The sequence below is a fragment of the Podarcis vaucheri genome, assembly GCF_965113315.1.
Source record: "Podarcis vaucheri genome assembly, chromosome: 3".
Lineage (NCBI taxonomy): Eukaryota > Metazoa > Chordata > Lepidosauria > Squamata > Lacertidae > Podarcis > Podarcis vaucheri.
The window spans coordinates 7,133,466-7,145,616 of record NC_138761.1 but is presented as its reverse complement, the minus strand read 5'-3'; the positions used below and the strand labels follow the sequence as shown (position 1 = coordinate 7,145,616).

At 43.3% G+C, this 12,151-nt stretch overlaps 1 protein-coding gene across 1 annotated transcript in view; it reads left to right on the top strand.

Annotated features, from left to right (window-relative positions):
- The window catches only part of LOC309529566 (uncharacterized protein), a 123,630-nt gene that overhangs the window by 75,639 nt on the left and 35,840 nt on the right, over positions 1-12,151 (top strand). The window contains exon 8 of the mRNA XM_082217924.1: positions 9,729-9,845. Coding sequence (XP_082074050.1) covers positions 9,729-9,845 — 117 coding nt within the window. The remainder of the gene's footprint in view (positions 1-9,728; positions 9,846-12,151) is intronic.

Here is a 12,151-nt window from a genome sequence, read left to right as displayed (position 1 = left end):
CTGTGGGTGCATTATCTGTTCATTTTTCTCCCCTTCTATTAGCGAATTGTAATTTTTTGGTGGCAGCTGTGCTGAAAAGATCCCAGGAGCAGTAATAATAATCATCATAATTTTATGATTTATACACCACCCAACTGGCTGGGTGCAGCTGAGTGTCAGCCCCCTTACAAGGTTCAGAAATCAGCTGGAGTGTTTGCAGAGAAGGAGGACCGATCTGACCCTTGCTAATGTTGGCCAATGAAACAGTAGTTAACAGGTTGAGAGGCAGCAGAAGCCTGTAAAAGTTGGTCGTCCCATTAAATACGCAGGGTTCTAGTTTGCGGAAAAAGTAGTTGGCAACCCTTTTGCCCCCTTTAAACGAATTTATTTCCCATCTCTTTTACACAGGGCAATTTGACTGTGAACTAGCAGGAGGAACTTGCCAATTACCAGAAAACTGTACCTATGGAGAACTTACAGGGGTCTCCTGTGGCAGCAACGGAACCTGCTGCAGGCGTAAGTGATATCCATTGAGTTGGTCCCACTCACATATAAATGTTTGCTCATTTTTAATCCGGATTTCCTGATCTACACTCTACATCTTCACAGGAGGAAGCAGAAGCAGGGCTTTTCTTGTACTAAAGAAAATAGTAATGGGTCAGTTTCTGGATCAGAACCAGGACCTGAACCGGGGTCCAACCATCACCAAGGAAAACTAGGAAGGCAAACATGTTGATTGTTATTGCTGCATTTTAGAAATCTTTGAGAAATGAATAACTATTTTAAAAAGCAACTGCAATACACCCTTATCTAGAAACAGTGAGGCTGGTGGATTGCAAGCCTCTCACCCACTTTTGTCAATATTGCTAACATGTAAACATTATCAAGGCAGTGAAAATCAGAGCGCAGAGAGAGATCGGGGCTCTGGTGAAGTTTTCCTTCTCTATCACGCGCTTGTGTGTGTGCTTCTGCATGTGAGAACTTGGAGAACCTTTCACCAAAATTCTTGTTCAAGGATGAACAAGGAAGAATCCTGGCTATTGAAATATCGACCCAAGGAGAGAAAATATTGATATTAGGAATCTACGCACCAAATGAGGGGAAATCAGAATTTTACAAGAAGCTGCATGAGACATTACTGGACTATCTGGACTACTCTAACATCATTATGATGGGAGATATGAATGGGGTTGTCTCTACTTTTATGGATAAGTCACAGAACCAGAATTTGACCAAAGATGGAAGACTACCAAAAACCTTTTTTGAATTAACTGACAATATGGATTTAATTGATTTATGGAGGACGAGAAACCCCCTTGGTAAAGAAGGAACTTTCTTTTCTGAGGCCCATCTGTCATGGACAAGAATCGACCAAATTTGGACAACTAGAGGGCTGGCACCTAAGACTATAAAAATAGAAATCTGCCCAAAGACATGCTCCGACCATAACGCTTTGAAAATGGAAATGAGACTAACTACTGCCGATTCCTTCAGATGGAAAATGAATGACAACCTGCTAAGAGATCAAGAGATTGTAAAGAAGGCCCAAAAAGCTTTAAAGGACTATTTTGAAATTAACTTGAATACCTCGGTGGAAAAAAGAATAATCTGGGACGCGAGTAAAGCTGTTATGAGAGGGTTTCTGATACAACAGAATACGATCAAGAAAAAGTTCTGGAATGGTAAAAAGGATAAGATATTGGAGAAGATAAGAGATGGTGAGAAAAAATTAAGATTAAACCCAAAATCAAAGGAGACTTTAAGAGAAATTAAATTCCACCAGTCACAATATGCGAAACTGATTAATCAAGAAGTGGAATGGAAGATTAAACAAATGAAACAAAGATCTTTTGAGTCGGCGAATAAATGTGGGAAACTGCTAGCTTGGCAGTTGAAAAAGAGACAAAAATTAAATTATGTTACCAATCTAGAAGTTGAAGGAAAGAACATTCAGAAACCGGGAGAAATTAGAAAGTGTTTCCAGAAATATTTTAAAAAATTGTATACACAAGGATCCGAGGATGCGACTGAGATAGAACAATTTTTGAAAGAAAACGGCCTTCCAGAATTATCACAAGAAAAGAGATCAATCTTGAACTGTAAAATAACACAACAGGAAATTGAGGATGCCATTCAGAATACGCAGCTAGGCAAATCTCCAGGCCCTGATGGACTCACCTCCAAATACTATAAGACTTTAAAAGACTACTTGATACAACCATTAATGGAGGTTTGTAACCAGATTATGGGGGGAGGGAGGGCACCAGATACGTGGAAAGAAGCATTCATCACACTGATACCTAAAGTGGAAACTGAAAAGACTCAACTTAAGAACTACCGACCCATCTCACTCCTAAATGTGGATTACAAAATATTTGCGGATGTTCTAGCTAATAGATTTAAAAAAGTATTAAATGAAGTAATTCATAAGGACCAAGCAGGCTTTCTCCCAGGCAGACATTTGTTTGACAACACCAGGAACATTATCGATATTCTGGAACTTTTACAAACAAACATTAACACCAAAGCAGTGTTAATTTTTATTGATGCGGAGAAGGCCTTTGACAATATTTCTTGGAAATTTATGAAGAAAAACTTGGAAGGGATGGGAGTGGGAAGGGGGTTTGAGAATGGAATAGAGGCAATCTATTCGGAACAAAAAGCTAAGTTGATAGTGAACAATGTGGTGACAGAAGAACTTCATATTGAAAAAGGAACACGCCAGGGGTGCCCCCTATCCCCTCTGTTGTTTATCTCGGTTCTGGAGGTTTTGCTGAATATGATAAGGGAGGATCGGCAGGTACAAGGAATACGGGTCGGAGCGAAACAATATAAACTGAAAGCATTTGCAGATGACTTGGTTTTAACATTACAGGAGCCAGAACCTAGTACAAAAAGAGTTTTGGAATTGATTCAGAAATTTGGTCGGGTGGCGGGTTTTAAGTTGAACAAACAAAAAACTAAGGTGTTAGGGAAAAATTTGACGGCTATTGAAACAGAGGGGTTCCAGAGGGAAACAGAACTAAACATTGTTAAAAAAGTGAAATACCTGGGGGTTAATCTGTCTTCTAAGAATTTGAATCTATTCAAAGATAATTATGAAAAATGCTGGTCAGAGGTTAAAAAAGATTTGGAAATCTGGTCAAGACTGAAATTATCCTTGTTAGGCCGAATTGCAGTTATAAAAATGAACGTTTTGCCAAAAATGTTGTTTCTGTTTCAAGCCTTGCAGGTCGTGGACAGAGTGGAATGTTTTGGAAAGTGGCAGAGGGATATTTCTAGGTTCGTCTGGCAGGGCAAAAAGCCCCGAATAAAGTTTAAAATACTAACTGATGCAAAGGAGAGAGGGGGGTTTGCCCTGCCGGACTTAAGGTTATACTATGAAGCTGCGGCCTTCTGCTGGATGAAGGATTGGATCTTATTGGAAAACACTGATGTCCTAGATCTGGAAGGCTTTAACAATTCGTTAGGTTGGCATGCGTATTTGTGGTATGACAAGGGGAAAACATATGGAATGTTCAAAAACCATATTGTCAGGAAAGCAATATATATGGTCTGGAAAAAATACAAAGACTTATTGGAAACTAAAACTCCGAGGTGGATCTCACCAATAGAGGCCAAAGCTCGGAAAACAGCCAATATGGAGGCACATTGGCCGAAATATTGGGAAATAATAGAAAACATCGGAGGTAATTGGAGGTTGCAGAGCTTTGAAAAACTAAAGGATAAGGTGCAAAATTGGCTACACTATGCCCAAATTAATGAGGTTTTTAAGCTAGATAAAAAGGTAGGATTCCAGGTGGAAAGATCGAAACTTGAGACAGAGTTGCTAGAATCAAAGACCAAGGTATTATCGAGAATGTACAACTTGCTGCTTAAATGGAACACTCAGGATGAGACAGTTAAGTCAGCCATGATAAAATGGGCTCAAGACATTGGTTACAATATTATGTCCGAAGACTGGGAAAGGTTATGGACCACCGGTATGGAATTTACGGCATGTAATGCCTTGAAAGAAAACATTATGAAAATGGTATACCGGTGGTACATGACCCCAGTCAAACTTGCTAAGATATACCATTTGTCTGACAATAAATGTTGGAAATGTAAGGAGGCTGAAGGGACATTCTTTCACCTCTGGTGGACTTGTCCAAGATTGAAGGCCTTTTGGGAAATGATTTATAACGAGTTAAAAAAGGTGTTTAAGTACACCTTCCCCAAGAAACCAGAGGCCTTCCTTCTGGGCATTGTCGGCCAGAAGGTGTTAAAAAAGGATAGAACTTTATTTATGTATGCTACAACAGCAGCAAGAATCCTTATTGCTAAGCATTGGAAGACCCAAGATTTGCCCACACTGGAGGACTGGCAGACGCAATTGATGAACTACATGGAACTGGCCGAGATGACTGCAAGGATCCGAGACCTGGGAGAAGAGGCAATGGAGGAGGACTGGAAAAAATTTAAAGATTATTTGCAGAAGTATTATAAGTTGTATGAAACATAAGACGTCGTATGATTGGGAACGTTAGCCCCAGCAATGAAATTTAATTATCTATGAAACTGACAATATTCATGAAAGAATCAAAGTTTAAACGGGTAAAAAGGATATTATGTTACATTTTTAGAGTAATTGGAGAATAAGAGATTTAAACTTAAATTGCAACTGAAAATGTAAAGAAACATATGAAATAAGGGTATAATTTGCTGGCAAATTTTATTATCAAGAATGCACTCATATGGGAGATGTGGGGAAGTCCAATGGAAATTTGAAATAAGTTGTCGAAATGGTTGAGATTTTCTGTTTTTTCTTTCTTTTTTTCTTTAGCTCTGTCTTTCTTTTTGTTTTCTCTGTAATTTGGAAAAAATGTAATAAAAAAATTATTATAAAAAAAAAAAAAGCAGTACAATGTGCCTGCAATATCTCCTCTACCAAAAAAAAAAAAAAAGAACTTGTTAAGCAAACTCTGAAGAGACAAATTCTGCTCCAGAATCTTCCCTGCTATTGATGTCAGACTGACTGGGCGGTAATTATTTGGGTCCTCTCTTTTCCCCTTTTTGAAAATAGGGACAACATTTGCCCTCCTCCAGTCTGCCGGGACTTCGCCTGTTCTCCAGGAATTCTCAAAGATGACTGCAAGTGGTTCTGAGATCACATCTGCCAGTTCTTTTAATACTCTTGGATGCAGTTCATCTGGCCCTGGAGACTTGAATACATCTAAACTAGCCAAATATTCTTGTACTATCTCCTTAGTTATTCTGGGCTGTGTTTCCTTTGCTGAATCATTTGCTCCAAATTCTTCAGGTCGGGCATTGTTTTCTTTATTGGAGAAGACTGAGGCAAAGAAGGCATTGAGGAGTTCAGCCCTTTCTGTGTCCCCTGTTTGCATTTCACCATCTTCTCCTCTGAGTGACCCCACTGTTTCTTTGTTCTTCCTTTTGCTACGAACATACCCATAAAAGCCTTTTTTGTTGCTTTTAACCTCTCTAGCAAGCCTGAGTTCATTCTGTGCTTTGGCTTTTCTGACTTTGTGTCTACACGTGCTGGCTATTTGTTTGAATTCCTCTTCGGTGGTTTTTCCCCTTTTCCATTTTTTGTACACATCCTTTTTTAATCTTAATTCAGTTAAAAGTTCTTTAGATAGCCACCCTGGCGTCTTTAGGCACCTTCCATGTTTCCGTCTCATTGGTATTGCCTGACGTTGTGCTTTTACTATCTCCCTCTTAACAAACTCCCAGCCATCATGAACTCCCTTTCCTTTTAGTATTGCTGTCCATGGGATCTCACCCAGCACTTCCCTAAGTTTTATGAAGTCGGCTTTCTTAAAGTCAAGAAATTGAGCCCTAGTATGCTTGGCTGCTTCTTTCCGCTGTATAGTAAACTTCAGAAGAGCATGATCACTCGCGCCTAATGATCCTTCCACATCTACCCCACTAACCAGGTCATCAACATTGGTTAGGACCAGATCTAAAATGGCTGTTCCTCTTGTTGCTTCTCCCACTTTCTGGACAATGAAGTTGTCTGCAGGGCCAGTGAGGAATCTGTTTGACCTTATGCTCTTGGCTGAGTTTGACGTCCAACAAATATCCGGGTAATTGAAGTCCCCCATTACTACTATCTCCCTTCCTTTTGCATGCTTGGCCATCTGTTCCAGGAAGGCATCATCTATGTCCTCCGTTTGGCTTGGGGATCTATAGTAAACTCCCACAATGAGGTCTCTGTTATTCTTCTCTCCCTTAATTTTGACCCAAATGCTCTCACTTTGGCTTTGAGGATCTAAATCTTGGATCTCTTCACAGGTATACACATCCCTGACATATAACGCCACTCCTCCTCCTTTCTTGTCTGGTCTGTTTCTCTGAAATAGATTGTATCCCCCCATTATTACATTCCAATCGTGGGACTTATCCCACCAGGTTTCAGCGATGCCTATTATGTCATATTTAGTTTGCTGTACCAAGAGCTCAAGCTCATCTTGTTTATTTCCCATGCTTTGCGCATTAGTGTACAGACATTGAAGTCCATTAATCATTCCCCCGTGTCTCTTATTTAAGGATTTTTTCCTCCCTCCACTAGGTCCGCGTGCTGTTTGCTCCATTTGGTCTATGACATTTGGATGATCATCTTCATTAATTGATAGACTCCTACCTTCAGGAGCACTGTCTCCCTCCCCCACATTAGTCAGTTTAAAGCCCTCCTGATGAGGTTTCTGAGATTTTTGGCAAAAACATTCCTCCCAACCGTTGTGAGGTGCAGCCCATCACTTGCCAGAAGTCCATCTTCAAGAAACTGCAGTCCGTGATCTAAGAATCCAAACCGTTCCTGTTTACACCATTTGCGGAGCCAGCTGTTCACTTCCACTATTTTCCCCTCTCTCCCTGGGCCACGTCGTTCAACTGGGAGGACAGACGAGATGACAATTTGTGCATTTAGTTGCTTCAATTTCCTGCCGAGAGCCTCGTAGTCTTTTTTGATCTTCTGGAGGCTATTGCTTGCAGTGTCATTGGTTCCCACATGAACCAAGAGGAAGGGGTATTTGTCAGTGGGTTTTATGATTCCTTGCAGTCGTTCAGTTACATCTTGGATCTTAGCCCCGGGGAGACAGCACACTTCCCGAGACATCTTGTCAGGCCCACAGATCACTGCTTCTGTTCCCCTCAGTAGGGAATCCCCTATCACCACTACACGCCTCCTCTTGGGTTTGGTCGGGGTTCTTCCGTGAGCTGTCCGTTCCAAGGTCGCCTGCACATTCCCTGAGGACTGACTTTGCTGCTCGTCTTCATATACCTGATCGACTGTAATGAGGGAGAGATCCTCAAATGGAGTCTGCTCTTCGTCTTCCATGCTAGGGGAAAGGACCTCAAAGCGATTGTGTATTTCTAAACAATCAGAGTGAACCCTGGGCCTCCTACTTCTTTGAGTCACGTTTCTCCATATATCTGGCTCCTGAGTTGGTGAACTAGCCTCCTTCTCAGGGGAGTCCCCTGTCTCCTCCTTGGTGGGGACGGTGTGCTCTGTTGCTTCCAAGAAGAGCTCCAGCTCTCTAATTCTTTGGAGCGTAGCTACACGTTCCTCCAGTTGCTGGACTTTGTCTTTTAAAAGGGCAATCAACATGCAATTGCTGCAGGTAAAGCTGCCTGCAACCTTTGGCAAGATGGCAAACATTGCGCAGGAATCGCAGGCGACTGCAGCTGTTCCCTCCCCTTCCATCTTGAGATTGTGTCTCCTTTTTGCTCCTTCTTCAACTGCTGCCCTACAAACTCTGATAAGCTCCTCCCACAGCTAATCCCCTGCCTCAACAGAAACCCTGCCCCCTCTGACCTTTACACAGGGAAAACAGCTAATCAGCCACAAGGAAACACACACACACACACACAAGAAAACCCTTTTTGCTCCTTCTTCAACTGCTGCCCTACAAACAGTCTGTGAGCACCTAGAAAGGAATGCTGTGATCACCAATAGTCAGCATGGATTTCTGAAAAATAAGTCATGTCAGACTAACCTGATCTCGTTTTTTGACAGAATTACAAGCCTGGTAGATGAAGGGAACGCAGTGGATGTAGCCTACCTTGATTTCAGCAAGGCATTTGACAAGGTGCCCCATGATATTCTTGTAAAGAAGCTGGTAAAATGCGGTCTTGACTATGCTACCACTCAGTGGATTTGTAACTGGCTGACTGACCGAACCCAAAGGGTGCTCATCAATGGTTCCTCTTCATCCTGGAGAAGAGTGACTAGTGGGGTGCCACAGGGTTCTGTCTTGGGCCCGGTCTTATTCAACATCTTTATCAACGACTTGGATGATGGACTCAAGGGCATCCTGATCAAATTTGCAGATGACACCAAACTGGGAGGGGTGGCTAACACCCCAGAGGACAGGATCACACTTCAAAACGACCTTGACAGATTAGAGAACTGGGCAAAAACAAACAAGATGAATTTTAACAGGGAGAAATGTAAAGTATTGCACTTGGGCAAAAAAAATGAGAGGCACAAATACAAGATGGGTGACACCTGGCTTGAGAGCAGTACATGTGAAAAGGATCTAGGAGTCTTGGTTGACCACAAACTTGACATGAGCCAACAGTGTGACGCGGCAGCTAAAAAAGCCAATGCAATTCTGGGCTGCATCAATAGGAGTATAGCATCTAGATCAAGGGAAGTAATAGTGCCACTGTATTCTGCTCTGGTCAGACCACACCTGGAGTACTGTGTCCAGTTCTGGGCACCACAATTCAAGAAGGACACTGACAAACTGGAACGTGTCCAGAGGAGGGCAACCAAAATGGTCAAAGGCCTGGAAACAATGCCTTATGAGGAACGGCTAAGGGAGCTGGGCATGTTTAGCCTGGAGAAGAGGAGGTTAAGGGGTGATATGATAGCCATGTTCAAATATATAAAAGGATGTCACATAGAGGAGGGAGAAAGGTTGTTTTCTGCTGCTCCAGAGAAGCGGACACGGAGCAATGGATCCAAACTACAAGAAAGAAGATTCCACCTAAACATTAGGAAGAACTTCCTGACAGTAAGGGCTGTTCGACAGTGGAATTTGCTGCCAAGGAGTGTGGTGGAGTCTCCTACTTTGGAGGTCTTTAAGCAGAGGCTTGACAACCATATGTCAGGAGTGCTCTGATGGTGTTTCCTGCTTGGCAGGGGGTTGGACTCGATGGCCCTTGTGGTCTCTTCCAACTCTATGATTCTATGATTCTATGATTCTATGATTCTAAATGACAGTGAAGCACAGTGGCTAAGAAATAGAGACTCCACTATGAGCTCACCAGCTGGCCTCCAGCAAGCCGCACTCTCACTCTCAGCCTCGGTCTCCCCACTGGCATTATGGGACATAACAATACTGATTTGCTGTTACAGAAGGCTTTGGATATTCATTCATTCATTCATTCATTCATTCATTCTGTTCTCATCCTTCATTCATTCATTCATTCATTCAAATGCAATTCATTCATTGCATTTATATCCCACCTTTTTCTCCATGGAGCTCAAGGTGCCTTCTGTGGTTCTTCCTAATTTAATCCTCACAACAACCTTGAGAGGCCCAAGGAGACACTGTGAGCCTCATGATGAGGCTGCATTTGAAGGCTGGTCTCCCATTTCCTGGTCCAGGACCTCAGGTTCTCATACTTGGAAGTCCTCTTCCAATGCTCAAAACAAAACATCAGTCAAATGGATGTTTCTGTTTTGCACAAAAAGTCCTTTCAAATAACGAAAATTTAATTCCCTCTCTTTTGCACAGATGAACCTCCATTGTGTACACTCTCGGGAGGATTTTGCCAGACCCCAATGATTGAGGACTGTACCTTTGGAGAGATTACAAACATCTCCTGTGGTCCTAATGCACGCTGCTGTAGGAGTAAGTTATATCCATGACTTGGTGGTCCCACTTGTGCAAATGTTTGCTCATTTTTAATCCTGATATCCTGATCTACACTCTGCATCTTCACTGGAGGAAACAGAAGCAGGGCTTTGTTTGTGCTAAAGGGAATAGTGGTCAATCACTTTATAAATCAGGACATAGTAACCCTATTAAGCCAAGAGTGAGTGACTGGCCAAAGGCCATCCAGGGAGCCTCATGATGAGGGGGGATTTGATGGCTGGTCTCCTACTTCCTAATCTAGGACCTCAGGCTCTCATACTTGAAAGTGTTATTCCACTGCTCAAAACAAAACAGACATCAAATTAATGTTTCAGTTTTGCACAAGAAGTCCTCTCAAATAATGGCAATTTACTCCCCTCTCTTTCACACAGGGATTCCTTTGCAGTGTCGACTGGCGGGAGGATTTTGCCAGACCCCCAAAACTGGGATCTGTGCCTTTGGAGATATTCAAGATGGCTACTGTAGTGATGATGATGCACGCTGATGCAGTGGTAAGTGGTCCCACTCACGTATGAATGTTCATTCATTTTCAATCCTGATTTCCTGATCTACACTCTACATCTTCACAGGAGGAAGCAGAAGCAGGGCTTTGCTTGTACTAAAGAAAATAGTCACAGATCAGTTTCTGGATCAGAGTAACCGATAATATACTCAGGGCATATTAACTCTATATTTAGAAGTACAAAGTTACCGTATTTTTCTCTCTATAAGACACACTTTTTCCCTCCTAAAAAGTAAGGGAAAATGTGTGTGTGTCTTATGGAGCGAATGCAGGCTGCGCGGCTAAGCCAGAACAGGGAGAGGGAGCACTGCGCCAGTGTGGTGTAGTGGTTAAGAGCGGTAGTCACGTAATCTGGAAAACCGGGTTCGTGTCTCCGCTCCTCCACATGCAGCTGCTGGGTGACCTTGGGCCAGTCACACTTCTGTGAAGTCTCTCAGCCCCACTCACCTCACAGAGTGTTTGTTGTGGGGGAGGAAGGGAAAGGAGAATGTTAGCCGCTTTGAGACTCCTGAAGGGGAGTGAAAGGCGGGATATCAAATCCAAACTCTTCTTCCTCTTCTTCCTCCATCTCGCTGTTCTAGCTTCTGGCTTAGCTGTGCAAAGCCTCCATAGGACAGCGGGATGAAGGCACCCCACTGCCCTTCGGAGGCTTCACGGGCTGTCCCAGAAGCTAGAACAGTAAGACGGAGTGCTGCGCAGTGCTCCGTCTCACTGCGCAACGCTCCGTCTCGCTGATCTGGCTTCTGCGCGAAGCATCCGCCGTTCTGGCTTTTGCGCAAAGCCTCCGCAAGGCAGTGGGGTGCCTTCGTCCTGCTGCCCTCTGGAGGCTTCGTGGGCTGTCCCAGAAGCCTCCGCAGGACACGGGGATGAAGGCTCTTGGGGGAAGTGGGGGAAGAGACAGAGCATGTGACTCTGTCCCTTCCCCGACCTCCCAGGAAAGCCCCCAATAACCGCGCTCCCTTTAAGGAGCGCGCGGTTCTTGTGGGAGATGGGGGAAGGTACAGAGGGCAGCTTACCCATGCGCAGCCTCTTCCGGGCGGGGGAGCCTTCATCCCGCTGCCCGGGAGAGGCTTCAGCGGCTATCCCAGAAGCCAGAACAGCAAGCGACTATCCCAGAAGCCAGATCCCTCTTGCTGTTCTGGCTTCTGGGATTCAGAATTTTTTATTCTCCTTGTTTCCTCCCCCCAAATTAGGTGCATCTTATTATCTGGTGCGTCCTATAGAGCAAAAAATACGGTAGATTCCATTCTGATTCAGCACTTCTAGGTTCTGCATCTTCTTTTAAGTATTAGAGCCTCAAGGTTTTCATTCGTCCACAAGGAATTGTTCATATGGATGCAAACTGTGCAGGCTGCACTTCCCATGGGCATGAAAACTGGCAGTTCTGATCTAACTCTACCAAATTTTAAGACAGTGCTCAGTAAGTGAAGATGAGCCAGCAGTCTGCTGCTGCTGCTGAATGAACGCAAATGTGATTTGGCAACAAGGAGTCTCACTTCTTTCTGCACTTTCCAGACCTCACCTGAAGTACAATAAACGCCCTGAGTCCTCTGGGTATAGCACTGTATATAAATTCAATTTATAACAATAATAATAAATACACCATAAAATCCAGCAGAACAGGAGCTAGAAACCTCAAGGTCCCAAAGGACCTGAAACAGGGGTGCCACCATTACCGAGGAATACTAGGAGGGCAAACAAGGTGATGGTAATTGCTGTATTTTAGAAATATTTGAGAAAGGAAGAGCTACCGTAATTAAAAAGCAACTGAAATCTTAGG